Source organism: Bacillus rossius, chromosome 1, assembly GCF_032445375.1.
Source record: "Bacillus rossius redtenbacheri isolate Brsri chromosome 1, Brsri_v3, whole genome shotgun sequence".
Taxonomy (NCBI): domain Eukaryota; kingdom Metazoa; phylum Arthropoda; class Insecta; order Phasmatodea; family Bacillidae; genus Bacillus; species Bacillus rossius.
Genome location: NC_086330.1, coordinates 220,108,559 through 220,130,525, shown reverse-complemented (window position 1 = coordinate 220,130,525; position 21,967 = coordinate 220,108,559). Strand labels below are relative to the sequence as shown.

At 35.6% G+C, this 21,967-nt stretch overlaps 1 protein-coding gene across 1 annotated transcript in view; it reads right to left on the bottom strand.

The window, feature by feature from the left end:
- LOC134544984 (mitochondrial ribosome-associated GTPase 2) overlaps positions 1-21,967 on the bottom strand; it is a 175,932-nt gene that overhangs the window by 35,109 nt on the left and 118,856 nt on the right. The window contains exon 3 of the mRNA XM_063388538.1: positions 3,911-4,049. Coding sequence (XP_063244608.1) covers positions 3,911-4,049 — 139 coding nt within the window. The remainder of the gene's footprint in view (positions 1-3,910; positions 4,050-21,967) is intronic.

Sequence of the window (21,967 nt, the reverse complement as noted above, 5' to 3'; positions counted from 1 at the left end):
TTTCCCGGTTTTACCCGGGCCCTTTCAAATTCCCGACATATTCCCGACATATTCCCGGTTTTTCCCGTTTTCCCGGTTTGGTGGCCACCCTGCATCCACCATTACACACACAACAACAATAGAATATAAGGAAGTTGCAGGTGTGCCAATACCAGGAAAACAAAATTTTCCTTTCAGTTATATAAACTATGTCTCACTGTGTACTACCCTCCCCTATGTAATTTGTAACAATTTCTTAAATTTTTATTAAGAATTTTTTAAATTTTTATTAATAATTTACATGTTTACTTTCGCCTGGAATCGTCAGTTCTAAGTTATGATTTTCTAGGTTATGACGTTTCGAAGTTGTGTGATATTGAATGGTGAAGATTTTGGTTTTGTGTTTGTGGCGAATGTATTCATACAGTCTTATATCCAGCCCCCTAAAAAGCTTTTCACTTTAACTGTTAGGGGGCAAAGTGTAGCCATTTTTTGACCATAAGTGCTCTCTAGGCGATTCGTTAAAAACTTCATTTTTGAAGACTTGTTTGTTTCTTAGCAAATGGAATTCTTGCATTAGTAGTGTACAAATGTATGTCCGGCGCCAGGCTTCAGACTGTGGAGCCTTGGAGCCGACCGCCATAATGGAATTTAACGTCACGGCTGCCATATTGGATGACAACCTTCAAAATTAACCAAAAATGGCGCAAAATTTACCAAAATTCCTACAAATTTCCCTATTCCGAGGGAAAAATTCCTGTTTAGAGGAAAAATTTCCCGTTTTAGTCCCCAAAAATACCAAGGGATTGAAAAGTCAGTAATGAGGCTTAAGAATCCATATCTACAAGCCTACCTAAGCTCCGAGGTCATGACCTTGAAAATTAGGATGTGATGTCAACAATTTTGAATTATGATGTAACTGTTTGCAATTATAATCATGGCTGCCATCTTTAAAATCTGTAATTATTATGCCAGACAATCGCGATAAATTTTAAAATTTATAAAAAATTATTATTAAATTTCAATGTGTTATAATCAAAGATGGCAGCCATAACGAAAAGTGCAACGGTGACGTCAAACATAACCAATATGGCGTGCGTAACGAAAGGTGCAGAATAAGCGAGCAGGCGCTCGATTTAAAGATAGTGGATCCAATGCCAATATCAATTTTATGGTCCAAGATGACCGCTGTGATGTCAGAGCAATCGGTCATTGACCCCATACAAAATTCACAGCCTGAAACCTGTCCCAGAACATACATTTACATACTACTACCATTGTTCCCTAACATAAATACTTTTTAAATTTTAATCACGCTCTGCATTATTTTAAAAATTATACATTAAATTTTTGTCCGAGTTTCGGTTTAATATGTTTAATAGCAACATGACAACACATGATTTTGTTCGTTACCGAGGTTAGATGTTTACACATCACTGGCGAGTACACGAAGACTACTTCACACTTTTTTTCTGTAAAAAACTTACATGATATTGAAGCCTAGTGACATAAAAAAATGGTTTTCTGTAAAGTCGGTTTACGGACGATAGTTTAACGTGACAATGTCATAATAAAACATTGATGAAATGATTGCATACTTTTATGAATAAAATTGGATAATTTTTATTTTAATAATAAAAGAATAAATACTTGAAAATATACTAGTAATCAGATTTTTAAAATGCAAGAATTAACCTTTATTGCGAAATTCTTGTTGTAATAAGCATTGAAAACCATATTTTTTCACTTCACTTTATAAACAGTCGACGAAACAGTTCACGTGTAGATGACTTTTAATTAATTTTAAAAACTGGAGTTTAGCTATAACGTTTAAATATAATTATGAACAAGTTTTCATAAAAATAAACTATAATCAAATATCTAACATAACCTATTATTACTGCACTCGCCGACAGATGCTACTTTTTTTAATAATAAAAGAATAAATACTTAAAATTATATTAGTAATAAGATTTTTAAAATGCAAGAATAATTAACCTTTACTGCCGAAATTGTTGTTGTAATAAGCAATGAAAACCACATTAACTTTTCACTTCACTTTATAAACAGTCAACGAAACAGTTCACGTCTAGATGACGTGTAATTAACTTAAAAAACTGGTGTTTAGCTATAAAGTTTAAATATAATTATGAACAAGTTTTCATATAAATAAACTGTAATCAAATATCTATCATAAATTATATGAATCACCATAATTCTTTAGTCAATTGTAACAATTGTAACTCGCCGTGCCTGGTTCCCGCGATAGCCGATAGATATCGCGTTTCATTCGTTTCGCGTCCGTCACCGTAGATAGCAGCACGATAGGGGAGTAATATTATTTCGTATTTATAACACGATTTAATAACAAATCCGCATCCCAAATACACCAAACTTATTTATAATGTGTTACAATATTTTTTAAAACATTGTGCAAAAGATCCCGGGTGTAATTTTAATTATGTGTAACTGTAAAACACCATTGTTCGTTAAAAATATGTTATTTTTGAGGAAGTAATTTTTTTTAATTTTTATATCTTTTGTATAATAAAATCTACCTCTGCATACTTTTATGAATAAAATTTAATCATTTTTATTGAATTATCACTATTTTGTATGGATACAAAGGATTGAAATGAAATCTACAATTTAATTGATCAATTTACTTTTATTTGCACTCATTAATTCAAATATGTTTATTACTTTTGTAGTGTCACGTGCGCCATATTTATTTTTACAAGTACAAAAATGAAAGTATAGCAGCAGCGGGGATTCGATCTGTCAACCTTTGGATTGGTAGTCAGCGATGCTAACCGCTTGGTCACGAGGCCATATTTGAAATAATAGTTTCAGATGTTATATATATATATATATATATATATATATATATATATATAAATTTATAAAAATTTTATTCACGGTAGGGGAATAATATTATTTCGTTTTTATAACACTATTTTATAACAAATACGTACTTATCCCAAATACACCAAACTTATTTATAATGTGTTACAATATTTTTTAAAACATTGTGCAAAAGATCCCGGGTGTAATTTGAATTATGTGTAACTGTAAAACACCATTGTTCGTTAAAAACGTATTTGAATATTCAACATTACTTTTAAATAACCGTACCTACTGATTGTGCTGAAAATCGGTGGACAATCGTTAAAATACATAATATTAATAATTCAAATGACGAAAATATGATTGAAAAGTCAAATCGATTGTTGTTCCAATCGAGTGGAAGAGAGATGCCACGCATGCGTACAATGAGCATAACAGGACACATCCGTAGTGGGACATCCGTAGTGAGACAATGTGCATTATGGGACACTTTTTCGTGCGTGCAGCCGGTGTTCATCAATTTATTAGACCTTGTCACGTCAAAAACAACTTATTTGACCTGGGTGTTGCAATCGACACAGATATTCAATATTCAACACTATGTGTTGAAACATTCATGCCTGTTTTACTTTTGTAGGCACTGGAGCTTCTGGTTTCTTCTAAAATTCTTTTGTGCAAACATCTCAGCTCTGATTACGGCTATCCATAATGAGCACAACCCCGTTGCTTCACTGAACATGCTCACTGGCTGTAGCAAATCAGGACTTTGGTTTAACAGACATGGCCTGCTACGATGGTCAAAGAATTCACAAGAGTATACTTTGTGTGTGTGTGTGTGTGTGTGTAGGTATATATATATATATATATATATATATATGCATACACACACATATATCCCAAACATAGAGTACTGTATGAAGTCACTACATTTGATTTTAGCAGTAAAGATTTGTCTTGCAAACAATTGAAAACGTCATATATTTCACAGGGGGAAATGTAAACACTATAACTATTCCTATTTTCCTAGCTGAAAGCATCGGCAACAAACCAAGATGCTGCCAGGGGCATAGCAGGATGTCATTACCTGCTACCTGTTCGTAGTCGTCGTACTGTACGATGCCCACATGAGGCTTGAGCGTAGTGAAGGGGTACGAAGCGACCTTGGGCCGTGCCCTGGAGATGGCTCGCAACAGCGTACTCTTGCCAGCGTTCGGCAGTCCTATCTGCAAAGAGAACATCATAGCCATCAACTAACACACCTGTGTTCTTTCCTCTAGCAACACACACTAATATATACAGCTACTAGTTTGTGAAACACGCTTATAACTGCTCTACTCTTACTACTTACAGGATATTAAGACTGTACCACACAATTTACAGACACTTAAAGTAGTATACAAATGTATGTCCTGAAACTGGCTTCTGGGTGTGGTGCCTGTGGTGTCGACCGCCATTTTGGATTGTGACGCCACGGCGGGCGTCATGGATGGTCGTGACCTTGACCTTTGACCTTGACCTTCAACATTTGTCAAAATTGGACAAAATTTTCCCAAAATTCCTCAAAATTTGCCAAAAATATCATTTTTTTTGGAAAAAAAAATTCCGCCAAAAAATCTCAAAAATTCCACAATTCAAAAATTAGGATTTCGAAAATCCTCAAAAGTCGTTTTGCCCTAGAAAGAACCCAAATTCCTAAAAACGGCTTAAGCATCCATGTCTAAAGCCTCCGGTAAGCCATTTATAGGAATAAGGATACCATGACCGCCATTTTTAATTATGACGTCACCGTTGCAATTTCCGTTACGGCCGCCATCTTTAAAATCTTTATTTATTTTCCGATTTTAATGAAAAAAAATTTTAAAATTTATAAAAAAATGCAATTAATAAAATTTTTAATAAATTATTTATATACAAGACTTACAATAAAAAATCCGCGGTTCGAACTCGGTGAGGGCAGGAAAAAAAATGGCGACCGATCCTATCCCCCGTGGTGGGTGCTGGCAGACTGACTCCCACCACTTATGTCATAGCATATATATTGCCAGTTAGCATGATGTCATGTCCGCCATCTTGAAATTTGGACATCATCTTAAAAATCTTTATTTATTATCCGATTTTAATGAAAAAAATTCCAAAATTCATCAAAAAATTTACTTATTAGAATACTGATTAATTAAATCGATTCTCGTCCTTTTTTGAAACCGGTAACAAAAAATAAAAATAAAATAAGATCCTTCCTCCAAGGAAGCCGCTGGCAGACAGACTCCCCCCACCACCAATAACAAGGTATATATCGTCAAGTAGTATGACGTAATGTCCGCCATCTTGTCTTCATCCGCTGGAGACCACCATCTTGTTTACGTAAGCTAGAGTGTGCTGATACCATGTTAGTATAATTTTCTGTTCACCATACATTTGACCTCGACTGTTGGCATTGAAATTTGACCTTGAACTTTGATCTTGACCTAGAAATTTGGCATTGAAATTGGACCTTGACCTTGAAATTTGACCTTGACCATGAACTTTGACCTTGACCATTAAATTTGACTTTGACCATTAAATTTGACCTTGACCATTAAAATTGACCTTGACCTTGAAATTTGATTCTGACCTTGATCTTTGACTTTGACCTTGTCGACCATCATGGATCCGACATTTTATGTTCAGTACATGCTACCAGGAGCTACCACCTGCTAGTGGCCATTGCCACAATCTTGTTTTCGTCTGCTGGAGGACACCATATTGTGTGTACTCGTCTTACCATCATGTTAGTTTCATTCTTACCTGCTAGAGTGCAGTAATAATTTACTATTACTGTGACACCTGCCATCTTATCATTTGGACACCATCTTGGAATCGTGTAATTATTTAGCTAGATATTGGGGAAAAATTCCAAAATTCACCAAAAAAATTGGCAATCATTTTACTGATTGATTCGATAAGCTCCTGTCCTTGGGTCGATACTCGATCTATGCAATAATGTTTAATTTAATGTAAAAAAATAATAATTTCAATAAACCATCTTCAAAATTCTTAAAGAGACTTCAAATCCTCTACTTACATCATCCTATAAGCCATCAACACCACCATCTTGGAAATTCGTAATAATTAACCTAGAAATTCAGGAAAAAGTTCAAAATTCATTAAATAAATTTGCAAACAATATACTGATTAATTAGATCAACAAAGGTCCTTGGCAAGATCCTGGTCGAAGCTAAAAGAAATTTAATTTAACTACCAGAAAAGTTTAAGGTTCAAGAAATAAAACACCACAAGTTCTGTTACAAACATAATATTTATTACATATTTTCTGTTCTACTACTGGATCACTTGCGAAAGCCAGCAATCTTATAATCATTTAGCCCTGCATAGGCGCGAAATGACTAATTTTTAGCTCCAATCGGTTTTATACTAGACAGAGACCAACCAGAAGCTTTACTAACACAGTCCTCCTCTTCTTGGCAGAGTTTCTGGATATTGTGTTTAACAGATTGCTTCACATCGTCAGAACTGTAAAATTGTAACAGTCGATGTCTTGAGAGGACTTCTTCTCTAGGTCCTCGAACGGATACGATTTACCATATAAACAGTCCAAGAACAAGTTATAATTTAAAGGTCCGTACGTTGTTACTTCATCAGTAAGCTGATTGATTATGTTCTACCTGATATCCTCAAGAAATATTAAAATGTCTTTAGCTCAAAATGCTCCAAAAGGCTCCAAACGGCTCCAACAGCTCCAAATGTTCCAAATGGTCCAACAGCTCCAAAAGGCTCCAAATGCTCCAACTGGCTCCAAATGCTCCAAAATGCTCCAAAATGCTCCAAAATGCTCCAAATGGCTCCAACAGCTCCAAAAGGCTCTAAATGATCAATCGGCTCCAAATGCTCCAACAGATCCCTCTTCATTTGGCTCTAAATGATTTCAATTACTTTTTTTTATCGAACTTGGCATGATTACTTACATGTCTATTGGTATACATTTTGACTGGCAGTGGTGACATTTTATACACCTTAAGTTATAAGTTTCATTTAGAAATCAGATTTCGAGAAGTGGTAGATACCACCTTGAAAAAAATATATTAATTTATCTTCAAGTTTATACACATAAATTTAATTTAAGTCATTATTGTATGTAGCCAACTTCCCCTGATTCTTTGAGTATGTAGAATATATCTTTAATGTTCGAATAGTTTCCTGCACAAAGCGAACCATGTAGTAGTCTTAGCCTGTCAACCAATATGTTAGGATCTTCCCATGAGGTATAATCAATCTCTTCTGCCACGTTCATCATCCTTGCATGTTTATAATAAATATTATCTCTGGTGTCTTTCGTTTTAACACCAACCACAAGGTCACTTTCGTCATCGTGCCAGTGATTATCACAAGCTTGATCAGGATAATTTATTTTATTACTTCGTTTCCATCGTTTTGGTCTCAGACCACCATCACAGTCTTTGATCTTGCCTGCTTTAGGTGCTTCAGTACAGTACTCAATCATGTCAGCCTTATATGTGTTAGCACAGTCATCGATCATGTCAGCCTCAGATGTGTCACCACAATCTTCAATCATGCCAGCTTCAGAAGATTCATCAGTCTTCGACCTTGTAAGCTTCAGGTGGTTCTCCATCTTTCACATTTTCATGGAGACGACTAGATATTGGAGTAAATATCTTTTCATTTCTAATGTGGTTGCAACTTTCTTCGTTTGTTTTATATTTTTAATTATTATCTTCATCTAGATCAGTATTTTTAGCATTAGCTTTTTCGCCTTCGTTCTTCAGCGATGTTGTAGCCCAGTCTTCGTTATCTTTATTCATATTAATTGTACAGGTCTTGCAATGTCTATCCAAGTTATATCTTCTACCAAAGGATTTCTGAGACTGACTGCAATGGAATGGTTTTTGACAAGGACCCAAATTACACTCGCTTCTCTCATGTCGTTTAGCATTCTTTCTCAAGGTAAACACCTTGCTACAGTATCTATAGTGATGACGTTTTGATACAGCTACAAATCCCGAATCAGGATTCATATTAGTTACTGAAACTAATGCCAGATGCAAACTAAGAGTTTTAAATTAGATCTATTAATTAAATAGAATTTTTTGATTATTTCATCAGCGAGAATTAATTTATCTCATTCAAATGTACTTGTTGCAAGTAGTTCTGCTTTTCAACAACAGATGTCGCCACATGTTACTTGCAGGTAAATGATATTTAGGGCGCGGTTACACGGGAGTCTGAACTACTTCAGGTGAACATGTTCAGCTGTTGAGTGCGGTTACACACAGTCTGAACATGTTTCGTTCGAGGCCATTTCTCATTTAACTTAAACAGGTTGGCAAAGTAGTTCAGATCGACATATCTTCTACATTAGCCTCTGATTGGCTGTTTAGAATATAAACAGTTCTTTCCAGAAATTCAAGATGGAAAGTGTTCCTGGCACAAGTTAGAGTAATATTTTACCGAATGCAAAAAAAAATATATATCAAAAGGTAATTATATACTTTTTTAAAATTGATCCTGACCTTAATTATCTTAAAACTTAACACTCTCGCTCAAACAATAATAAAAAATAAGTTTAAATTGTTTTACTGTGCATGTTGTTTGAATTCCCGATTTGTAAAAAAGTGTTGAGCAATATGAAAACACATTCAATTTCTGCTGATAATACTGTATAAACAAGTGTGAAAATCCCGCGTTTTCTGGATACAAAATAGAGATCAACAACAGACATTCGTTGACAGTAGACAATCGGTTTTAGAGCTGAACACACTTTTCAGCAACTACCGTGTAACCGTACACTTTCGCGTTTGTAAACGTGTTTACTTAAACATGTTCACCTGAAGTAGTTCAGGGTCCCGTCCCGTGTAACCGCGCCCTTAGTTCTTTTATGCGGGATGCGGGATGCTCACTAACGATTGCAAAAGAAGGATGGCTTCGCTAGACTCCAAGGAGAAGGAAGTTTGTTCTTCCAGTTAGTGTTTCTCAGATGTCTCATGGCATATTGTTATTTGACTGAGTAATGGTTGTTTATTTTTTAATTCCACGTGATAAAAAAATATCGCAAGTGCTGATTTAGTAGCAGAAATTCTCGAATTAAATGTAACCTTGAATAAATTAAAGTGTCACATTAAGAGTAAAACACCTTCGTGGAGAGATCGGTTTCTCAGAAATAACCAGAAGCACTTGGAGAACCACAGGATTGATCGCAAGCACACGGAGAACACGATCATAATATTGATAAGAATAATTAGGAGCACACGGAGGAAACCATCAAAATATTGACAAGAATAATCAGGAATACACGGAGAAAACCATCATAGTATGGGCATGGATAATCGGGAGCACACGGAGAAAACCGACGCACACACATTTACTTTGTTAACATAAAATTACACAAAAGAAATTTAAAATAAAACAATTACAAAAAATACAAAAACTGATTCTGCTAGCTTGTGAAGTTCTCATTGTTGAGCAAAGATAGAGTTCTTGTCCAACCCAGAATTTTTTTGTATTTTCATGCAGAGACCGATTTCTCACAAATAAACAGGAGCACTCGGAGAAACCCATCATATGTCTAGCCAGAAATAATCAGGAGCACTCGGAGAAAACCATCATATGTCTAGCCAGGAATAATCAGGAGCACTCGGAGAAAACCATCAGATATCTAGCCAGGAATAATCACAAGTATTTGGAGAAAACCATCAAAATATTAACAAAAATAATCGGGAGCACACGGAGGAAACCATCATAATATTAACAAGGCTAATCAGAAGCACACGGAGAAAACCAACAGATGTCTAGCCAGGAATAATCAGAAGCATTTGGAGAAAACCATCAAAAAAATTAACAAGAATAATCGGGAACACACGGAGAAAACCACCATAATATTGACAAGGATAATGAGGAGCACACGGAGAAAACCACCATAATATTGACAAGAATAACCAGAAGCACACGGAGAAAACCACCACAAGTTTTCTTTGATATCATAAAAATACAGGGAAAAAAATATTTTAAATAAAAAAATAATAAAAAATACATAAAATTCTGGCTTGTACTAAAACTCTATCTTTGCTCAACAATGAGAAGTTCACAAGCTAGCAGAATTTCATGTATTTTTTTTTTAAGTTAAAATATTTTTTTTCCCTGTATTTTTATGATATCAAAAAAAACTTGTGGTGATTTTCTCCGTGTGCTTCTGGTTATTCTTGTCAATATTATGGTGGTTTTATCCGCGTGCCCCTCATTATCCTTGACAATATTATGGTGGTTTTCTCCGTGTGCTCCCGATTATTCTTGTTAATATTTTGATGGTTTTCTCCAAATGCTTCTGATTATTCCTGGCTAGATATCTGATGGTTTTCTCCGAGTGCTCCTGATTATTCCTGGCTAGACATATGATGGTTTTCTCCGAGTGCTCCTGATTATTTCTGGCTAGACATATGTTTTTCTCCGAGTGTTTCTGTTTATTTGTGAGAAATCGGTCTCTGCATGAAGGATTTTTTACTTAATGAGTCATGTCATTTTATTCAGAGTTACATTTAATTAGTGAAATTCTGCTAATAAATTGGCACTTAAATTTTTTTTATCAGGTGGATTTAAAAAAAAAATAACCTTACTCATACAAATAATATGCTACGAGAGATCTGAGAAACTTTAACATGTAAGACAAACTGTATTGTCCTTGGTGTCTAAGACAGGTAATTTTATTCAGAGTTCCGTATCAATTTTCGAATTCATATTATCAAATCAGTACTTAAATTTTTTTATCAGGTGGAAATCAGGCAAAAACCAAAGTTCATTAATCAGACGATTACTACGTCATGAAACACCTGAGAAGCGCTATCACACACGAAGATTTCCCTTCCCCTTGAGTTCTAGCGAAGCTCTCCTTCTGTTGCGATCGTTAGGGAGCATCCTGCATCCCACTCAAAACATTGACTGCTTATACAGACAACTGATACATGATGGATGCTTATATGTGAATAGATTATCTTGTGATTCTCGCTAGGCCATGATATTATTCACTAATTTTTAAATAAGGTCAATGTTCTTCCTCTGGAGATCTAGAAAAGCACACCTTTTCAACAGTTCGTGAGTGAGCATTCCACAACCTACGACCAACATTGGTTGCTTTTACAACACATCGCATGAGGAAATATGAAGGTGGGTAGTAAAACTACTTGTGGCATGACTTTTTTAAAAATGAAAAAAAAAACTTTTGTCGAAAATAATTGTCGAATGCTCATACATGAAAATTTGAAGTAACTAAAAAATACTTTAGTCGCTATTGAACCATTATGTTGAACATACAGTCTAGTGAAGGTGCGATACTCAAATACCAATCTCGATCTGAAGGATATTGTACATACTGTAGCAAATACTTTGATAAAAGCTATAATGCTCGTAGACATGAAAAGAACGATTTTGTTGAAAGTCCATTCCGACAAATACTAAGTTGTGGCAAGTTTGGTAGGCTGTTGACCCGAAGAGAGGATTTAAAAAGACATGATAAAACTTGTAAAGCCAAGCTCGCGCAGGAGATAAAGTACATAGATGGAGGCGCTATGCTCGAGGACATTATGTCTTACAATGACATTGATCTAGCTAGTCTTAAAAGCGATTGTGTTAAAATCTCTCCAGGTTTTGAGAAAGGAAATAGCTTAAATAGTGTTGAAGATATAAGTAAGGTAGAAGATAATGAAAGTAACATCTCCAGAAAAAGTGAATAGTCGTCTTATAGTAGTCTTCTACGGACTTTGGAATATTTTTTTGGACAATTAGCAAGTAAGCTTGATGGCAATGATGGTACTCTAATGTCAAAAAGTTCGAAATCCTGGGATAAGCCAGTTGGAGATGTCAGTGTGTTTGATAAAGATGTGGACAGCACCGAGGATGATGATGTAAATTATCATAATCATTATTACAACGATATTCAGAACATGTACAGCAAACACTCGAAGAAGACGGTGTCACCAAGTGAAATTGATTATATATCGCGGAAAGACCCGAACGTGTTGGCGAACATGTTGCGACTTTTACTTGTTTCGCAAGATGACGAAATTTTTTCAGTTATCAAAGAAACGTGGACTATTTTTGATGATCTTAGAATTTCAGGGTATATAGAATAAGTTATAAATTTGTATTGACTGACGAATGTTTATACTTATGTATTTTTCATATAAATATAATTTTTAAAATTGATATTAAAAATGTGTCGTTATTCATACCCTAGTAAAGTTCATGTGTTTTCTACATTAAAGAATTGAGTTGAGGATGAATATTTTAATATATATCTAAGAGTGTGTGTGTGTGTGTGTGTGTGTGTGGGTGATGGAAAGTTTCCTTTTTATTTTATGTAGATGAAGGAAAATGAGTGTCGAATTTGGAAAGAGTAGGTAGAAATGAGTGTCGATGATGGAAAATGAGTGTTTAATTGAGTGTCGATGACGGAAAATGAGTGTCGGATTGAGTGTCGAAGAAGGAAAATGAGTGACGAATTTAGTTTCGATGATTGGAAATGAGTGTCGAATTGCGTGTCGATGATGGGAAATGAGTGTCGATGATGGAAAATGAGTGTCGAATAGTGTCTATGATGGGAAATGAGTGTCGAATTGAGTGTCGATGATGGAAAATGAGTGTCGAACTGAGTGTCGATGATGGAAAATGAGTGTTGAATTTAGTGACGATGATGGAAAATGAGTGAGGAATTTAGTGACGATGATGGAAAATGAGTGTAGAATTGAGTGCTTATGATGTTATATGAGTGTCAGTGATGGAAAATGAGTGAAGAATTAACTTGCATCCAGCACTGTGTATGTGTAGCTAGGTTCTGAAGGTTCAATGGATTCCTAGTCCTATATAAATGTAAACTTCGCTAACTTGTTCACTGTCAGGCTTATTTAACTAGCCGCCAGTATGATGTAAAATGTTCGAATGTAAATAAATAATTGGTTGTTAATTGACTTATTTTAGTTTCTGTGTGCTGAGTGTAAAACTTATAGAGTAGGTCTCTTGTTTCGGAGACTTTTGTCGTAAGACTTAAGAAGGATCGACTCTGAAGGTTTAGGATTTTGAAGATGCGTGGTACTGAGCATGTCTTGGCTGTAGATATATCAACACTGTAGGTCCCCTGAACTGTAGATGAGAGATACAAAAAATAATTGACTCTGGACATAGCCTGGTATCGGATAAAATAATTTAGTCATGTGTTGTAGACATTAGGAGTCAGTTGGAGGTTATGTGTAGCTGTACATAATAAAATTTATATTTGAGTAGTTTAAATTATGTTTGAATTCTGAAAGTTCCATTGTTCAGAGACTCTTGGTCCTTCTAGTAAGTCTAAATGAACCGTGTATGTAGGATGTGCGATTAGTTGCTTCAATATATAATTTAAACTTGTATTCCTTTAAATTCCTAATTTTTTTAATTAATGACAATTGAACGTGTGTTGACTTGAGTATTATTCAAGCGGACACTGTTATTAAAGCGAGTCATAGACAGCAGGTGCCTCAGTCCACCTCTTGTAGTGGTACATTGCAGATCTGTTGGATTGACTTGTCTGCATATATGTCCGATACATGAATATTCATGTGTATCCGAACTCAATGGTAGCTACATCGACATCGGTACAAATCTCAATGGTGGCGGGGTCAACAGCTGCAGAGATCTTGGCGGAGGGTCTCGCGTCTTCACCGGGATCCCTGACGACGGAGGCGACGATGACGAAGCAGATCCCGATTACAATGATGAGGGCCGCTCCAGAGATTCCGATGGTAACGAGGCTACCGTCTCCAGCGATCCCGATGATGACTGTATCTACTGACTCATCACTCCAAAAGACTTCAATGTGTGCATTATCAACAGCAGAGGAGACTCCGATACCTGTAACTACTCCGCATTTGGTAAATAAAACATTTTGTGTGCAATTCCCAGCTTCTGCATCAGTCGTGTATACTTCCGATTCTTTGACATCTAGTACAGATGATCTGTCAATGTAGACTGGGAAATCTCCAGCTCATGCAACAAACGGGACTTCGTCGCCTACAACAGTAGTGCACATTGAAAGTAATATACTTTCCGAGCCGTCGGTGACTCAAGGTCTAACGATGAGACATCTGTGTACGTACTGTGACAAAAGTTTTAAATATCGTCAACATGCAAGAAGACATGAAAATCTTGTCTGTAGAAGAAACGCTAATCGTGTGACATTTCCGTGTGACCCATGTGGTGCACATTTCACAAACAAAAGTAATTTGATTAGGCATTGTAAAAGTAAAGTTCATTTGCAAGTTGAACATCGGGGAAGCTATGGTAATTGCGATGAATATCTGTATCAGTGCCGCTACTGTGGTAAACGTTTTGAACGACTACGAAGCACACGCATCCTTGAAAATAATGGCTGCAGAAGAAATCTTGACCGTGTAAAATTTCTGTGTGAGAAGTGTGGTGTACAGGTTACACGAATATTTTACTTGAAAAAACATTATAAATTTTGTAAAGGTGGGTTTCCAGCATCATCTCTGGTCCTCTAAGGTGTTACACTCCTGATCTGATGTAACGTGATATGTATGAATTAGTTGTATTTTGTCACTCTTAAAACGAAATATAATAATTTATTTTAATAAAAATTAATGTTACAAGGACTGAAAAATATAGACGATATATATACCGTGTCAGATTTCTTTGTATATAAATGTAAAATTTTAAATAAATTACAGAATTAAAGAATTTTTTATTTATTTTTCCTAACCTATATCGTTTATCTAAATGTAATAAACTAAATGTGACACGTAATTTTGGTCGAATTTGTAATGCGCGTTTTGTCTTGTTTGTGTGTATTATTTTTTTACCAATAATGCTGAAGACAGTTTTTTTTTGGTAAAAATATTTTTGTCTGAGTATGTCATCCGCATTCTTAAGATTTTTTTTATGGGTGATGTTTTGGTAATGTGTTGGTACAGGTAATACCGTAACATTAGAGAAAATCTGATAGGAACTTGATTTATTATTTCTGAGAAATAATTTATTACTCCCCGAAATAGACATAACATACTTGTGGGAAAATTATGGTTTTAAATCGTAACCTGCCATATACTGGTGTACACTACGGTGGTGATATTAAAAAAATAAAGAATGTTAATCAATTGACCACACTTCGGAGTAAGCTGGTGCACTGGATGGGCTGTATCAGTAAGATTCTGGATACTTGGTAAGCGGTTCTTCGTCCAAGTTACTCACTCCTTCATTGCTGATTCCCAACATGAATTTTTACAACATGGAAAAAAGAATGTATACTGGCCGAGGTCTTGATTTAAAATATTTTGCCGCTTATAATTATCAGAGTATCGACTTTTACAGTATGGTATGTGGGGTTCGACTCCTCTCGTATATGTGCTACAAATTTATTTTTGTTGGTAGCAAGTTATACATTCGTAGGCTGATTTTCTGCTCTGGTTCAGTGATGTATACTTTGAAGGGGTTCCAGCAAGTACTTTACGTATGCTGTATTACGATTTCACAGGAGTTTTACGTGTAATGAGTTGGAAAGCTAGCGACGTGATGTATGCATGTCGCGAGCAAAACATATGAGTGTCGCAGCATTCTGCAAGCATGCAACTCCTGCGCGAGGGGTCAATGTTCATTTGCAGGTGATGGTAGGCGTGTCTCGATCGTGTAGTCTCTGCCTCTATCCTTGAGAATTTTTTAAATTTTCTTTGAGGTTAACGTGCTTGAATTTAGGTACTTTTGATTAGACGCACGTGGATAAGTTTAAATTCGTATGCATTCGAATATATTTTTCTACATGAGGTAAGAAAAATACATAGATGCTACAATGTCTGAGATAGGTAACGAACACCTGTTCCTTACCCTATGAGTGACTAGCACTTGTTTAACCTATTTCCTCTACCCTCTTTTACTTTGTGATATAGACGGTACATGGTTGTTTTCAGAGATGATGGTTAAAATGTCTTGGGAAGAGTTCTTTGTAGAAATTACTATGAGTGGTAATTATTTTAGTCGAAGTGATAATTTAATAAAACATGTAAAAATAACGTGAAGGTTTTTTTATGTGTAAACAAATCATTGATAGAATGGATTTGTATGTAGAAATGGTGGTATACCACATCTCTTGAAGAACACTGCATGGTATATAATGAAATACTCTTGGGCTCAAGAAACAAATCTATAGGTGGAAAGGATGATGCGGTTCCTAAGATTAAATGAAAGGAACTTTGTTGATTTTTTTTCTCTATATACTAAGATGATTTAATTGAGTTTGGGATGATGGGTTGAAGGATTAAATAATAAAACTGGACACATAGGCTTTTAAAGAAAATGAGAATGTAGCTAACCATGTCTAGAAAACAATAGAGAATATTGTGAAGCTCACAAGATCATAGATTTCGGTAAATCTCTGACAACTTAAATGTGGAAACGATATCATAAAATGAGTGATATTGATGCAGCTACTGGTATTATAACTGGTAGCTACGGTGATGATGCCTTTACGTCTGTGATAGTGACATGGATGCGAAGATTTTAAGACTAATAATAACATATATGTAAAGAAGATGGAAGACGTAGCACGCGAGACCAAATTGATCATCGAGAGTCAATTCAAATGATTGGAGAATAGGCTAAAACTTCTACTTGGTTCGCAAAATGTTGAGAATTTATACATCCTCAAAGAAACATGAACTACTAAATGCAGGGTTTGTAGAATAAAACCTACTTTTTTTGATCAGATGTATATTATTGGAAATAAATATACAATTTAATATTAGTTTTATTAAATATCATTCTTACATATGTACTTTCATGCTCTTGAGGTTTACAGTGTCCATAAAGTATATAAAATATTTAAGTGCCTGGTTATTCGTTTAGCATGTATATTTTGCATTTTTAAATTCGAATTTGTTAACGATCAATGACCGAAATGATGTGTGTTATAAACTATAAGTCCTTCTATAACTGGTGTGATTTATAACACTGTGAAATTTTAAGGATAGTATGACCAATAGGATGTTAATATGATGTGACATTGGCCTGATACTTCGCTTGAATGAAAGTTAAATGTTAACTTTGTGATGAAAGCTGCAAGTGCGTGCATTGCGTGTCCATTTCATTTGTCGAATTTGCTTCCAAATGTGTTACCTTATTTTGGTATGCTTCTTTTTTAAATGATGTTTTGACTCGAGTATTATAGTAAATTGTTCTTGATTTGACTAGCATATTATTCCAACCGGTGCATGTATATAAGCGAGTCCTAGACAGCAGGTCGCTCAGTTTGTTACTGACGTCGACGGTATAATGATCACCTAGTTTGATTCTACTGGTGCATAAGTCGTGTAAATGCCTGTTTTTGAGAACTCGATGGCAACTTTGCCGTCTAAAACGACGAACTTGATGGATGTTGTACCATCGTCTACGGGAACCCTGACGTCAGCGGTGACTAAGAAGGAGCAGATCCCGACGGCAACATGGATGTCAACATTGGAGGAGACTTCAAAAGTCGCGGTACCACCAGCAGAAGAGAATTTAATGCCGGTGGTGCTGGCTACACCGGAAAACTCGATGAACTTCGTTTCACCCTCGATGGAGACTTCAATGGCTGGTGATTCAACAACGACTAACGAACATCGGTGCTGTTACTGTGACAAGATTTTCACAAACAACAGCAATGCTCGACGGCATGAGAAGAGAGAATATGTCAAGAACCTTTATCGTAAAATGTTTGTTTGTGAGAAATGTCACAAGCAATTTGCAAGACAAGATAATATGAAAACGCACATGAAGACATGCAAAGGTCCTGCTGCGCGGCAGAAAGTAAAGGTTTCGGTGCAACAACGATGCATTGATGTTCATAAGAGTATGCCTGGAGATGGCGCAACTGCAGCGTTAGTATCTGGATCGGGTCTGAAAGGCTCGTCTTCATCACCCCGGTATCCTTGCAGCTACTGTGATATGTCGTTCGCATTTGCTCATGTAGCACGAAGACATGAACGGAGTAAATGCAAGAAGAATCCTTCTCGTATAAAGTTTCGCTGCGATGGGTGTCATGAATGGTTTACACGTATTGATAGTTTGCGACGACATGTGAAAAAATGCAACGGTAAAGTCCGTGTGTCTACTGAAGAACTACCTGTAGAAATTTCGACTCCTCGCTTTAGATTAGAGACTCGTAAGAGAACAAGAAAGAAAACCGATGTGCAGCAACCGATTGGTATGGCGTCTGAACATGAAAATAAACCTAAGACTATGATCGGCGCATTACAAGTGAATGATAATGGGTTCTACTTGGCGCAGTCTGCATTTCGTGGAACATTGAAAGACTACTATTATCTAAATACGTTAGGAGAGTCGAAATACATTTGTAATTTTCTTGATGATATCAGAGAGGACATAATCAATCAGCTTACTGATGACGTAGCAACAAACGGTCCATTAAAATATAACTTGTGGTTGGACTGTATATATGGAAAGCCGTATCCATTCGAAGACGAAGTGAAGAAGTGTGCATTCAAAACATCGGCTGCAGTAATTTACAATTCTGACGATGTGAAGCAAACTGTTAAAAACGGTATCCAGAAACTCTGTCAAGAAGAGGAGGACTATGTCTGTAAAGGTTCTGGTTGGACTCTGTCTAGTATAAGCCGATTGGAGCTAAGAATTAGTCATTTCACGCCTATGCGGTCCTAAATGTTTATAAGATTGCTGGATTTCGCAAGTGTTCGTGTAGTAGAATATATATTATGTAATAGAGTTTATTTTGTGAAAGAACTTGTGTTGCTTTATTTCTCGAACCTGTCACTATTATGTCGAATTGTTGTTATGTTTAATTTTTTTTCATCTTCATTCCGAATCGTACCAAGGACCTTAGTCGACCTAATTAATCAGTATATTGTTTGCAAATTTATTTAATGAATTTTGAACTTTTTCCTGAATTTCTAGGTTAATTATTACGAATTTCCCAAGATGTTGGTATTGATGGCTTATAGGATAATGGTAGTATAGGATTTAAAGTCTCTTTAAGGATTTTGAACATGGTTTATTGCAATTATTATTATTTACATGAAATTAAACATTATTACATCGATCGAGTATCGTACTAAGGACAGGAGCGGATTGAATTAATCTATAGAATGATTGCCAATTTTTTGGGTGAATATTGGAATTTTTTCCGAATTTCTAGCTAAATAATTACACGATTACAAGATGGCGTCCAAATGATAAGATAGTGGTCGTAACGAAAAGTGCAACGGTATTTCTTAAGATTTTTATTATTTAATTTGATTATTAATTTTTTTAATGATTTTTAAATTTTTTCCTGTTTTTCTAACATAAAAAATAAAGATTTTCAAGATGGCGTACATGACGTCATACTAGGTGACGATATATATACTTTGACATAAGTGGTGGAGATCAGTATGCCAGCAGCCACTGTGAGGGTTGGATCGGTCGCCATTTTTTATTTTTTTGCCCTCGCCGGGTTCGAACCCAGGACTCTGAACTCCGTGTCCTAAAAGTAATTTTAAAAATATTTTTTATTAAAATTTTATTAATTGAATTCTTTTAATAATTTTAATTTTTTTTATTAAATTCGGATAGTAAATAAAGATTTTAAAGATGGAGGCCGTAACGATAATTGCAACGGTGATGTCATGATTCAAAATGGCTGCCATGTCATCCTAATTTTCAAGGTCATGACCTCGGCGGCTTAGAGCGGCTAGCTCTAAGGATGCTTAAGCCGCTTTTAGGATTTTGAGTACTTTCTAAGGCAAAACGACTTTTGAGGTTTTTCAAAATTATAATTTTTGAATAATGGAATTATTTGAGAATTTTTTTTTTCTGAAAATATTGAAATTTTGACAAGTTTTGAGGAGTTTTGGGCAAAATTTTCCCAATTTTGGAGAATTTTGGCACATTTTGAAGGACAAATATCAAGGTCAAAGGTCAAGGTCACGACCATCCAAGATGGCTTTCGTGATGTCACAATCCAATATGGCGGTCGGCACCTCGGCACCTCAGCCTGAAGCTTGTCCCAGGAGCCCCTTTTCTATACTACTGTTTTGGTCTCAAGCCACCATCACGCTCTGGCATGCTTTTGGTGCTTCAGCACAGTACTCAATCATGTCAACCTTAGATATGTCAGCACAGTCTTCAATCATGTCAGTATCACAAGCTTGATCAGGATAATTTATTTTATTACGTCGTTTCCATCGTTTTGGTCTCAGACCACCATCACAGTCTTCGATCTTGCCTGCTTTAGGTGCTTCAGTACAGTACTCAATCATGTCTGCCTTATATGTGTTAGCACAGTCATCGATCATGTCAGCCTCAGATGTGTCACCACAATCTTCAATCATGCCAGCTTCAGATGATTCATCAAAGTCTTCGACCTTGTAAGCTTCAGGTGGTTCTCCATCTTTCACATTTTCATGGAGACGACTAGATATTATAGTAAATATCTTTTCATTTCTAATATGGTTGCCACTTTCTTCGTTTGTTTTATATTTTTAATTATTATCTTCATCTAGATCAGTATTTTTAGCATTAGCTTTTTCGCCTTCGTTCTTCCGCGATGTTGTAGCCCAGTCTTCGTTATCTTTATTCATATTAATTGTACAGGTCTTGCAATGTCTATCCAAGTTATATCTTCTACCAAAGGATTTCTGAGACTGACTGCAATGGAATGGTTTTTGACAAGGACCCAAATTACACTCGCTTCTCTCATGTCGTTTAGCATTCTTTCTCAAGGTAAACACCTTGCTACAGTATGTACAGTGATGACGTTATGATACAGCTACAAATCCCGAATCAGGATTAATATTAGTTATGAAACTAATGCCAGATGCAAACTAAGAGTTTTAAATTAGATATATTAATTAAATAGAATTTTTTAATTATTTCATCAGCGAGAATTAATTTATCTCATTCAAATGTACTTGTTGCAAGTAGTTCTGCTTTTCAACAACAGATGTCGCCACATGTTACTTGCAGGTAAATAATATTTAGTTCTTTTATGCGGGATGCGGGATGCTCACTAACGATCGCAAAAGAAGGATGGCTTCGCTAGACTCCAAGGAGAAGGAAGTTTGTTCTTCCAGTTAGTGTTTCTCAGATGTCTCATGGCATATTGTTATTGACTGAGTAATGGTTGTTTATTTTTTAATTCCACCTGATAAAAAAATATCGCAAGTGCTGATTTAGTAGCAGAAATTCTCGAATTAAATGTAACCTTGAATAAATTAAAGTGTCACATTAAGAGTAAAACACCTTCGTGGAGAGATCGGTTTCTCAGAAATAACCAGAAGCACTTGGATAAACCACAGGATTGATCGCAAGCACACGGAGAACACGATCATAATATTGATAAGAATAATTAGGAGCACACGGAGGAAACCATCAAAATATTGACAAGAATAATCAGGAACACACGGAGAAAACCATCACAATATTGGCATGGATAATCGGGAGCACACGGAGAAAACCGACGCACACACATTTACTTTGATAACATAAAATTACACAAAAGAAATTTAAAATAAAACAATTACAAAAAATACAAAAAATTCTGGCTTGGACAAGAACACTATCTTTGCTCAACAATGAGAAGTTCACAAGCTAGCAGAATCATTTAATCAGCAGAATCAGAGAATCGATATAATTAATCAGTATTCTAATAAGTAAATTTTTTGATGAATTTTGGAATTTTTTTCATTAAAATCGGATAATAAATAAAGATTTTTAAGATGATGTCCAAATTTCAAGATGGCGGACATGACATCATGCTAACTGGCAATATATATGCTATGACATAAGTGGTGGGAGACAGTCTGCCAGCACCCACCACGGGGGATAGGAACGGTCGCCATTTGTCTATCTTACCTCACCGGGTTCGAACCGCGGACTTTTTATTGTAAGTCTTGTATATAAAAAATTTATTTAAAATTTTCTTAATTGAATTTTTTTATAAATTTTAAAATTTTTTTCATTAAAATCGGATAATAAATAAAGATTTTAAAGATGGCGGCCGTAACGGAAATTGCAATGGTGACGTCATAATTCAAAATGGCGGTAATGGTATCCTTATTCCTAGAAATGACTTACCGGAGGCTTTAGACATGGATGCTTA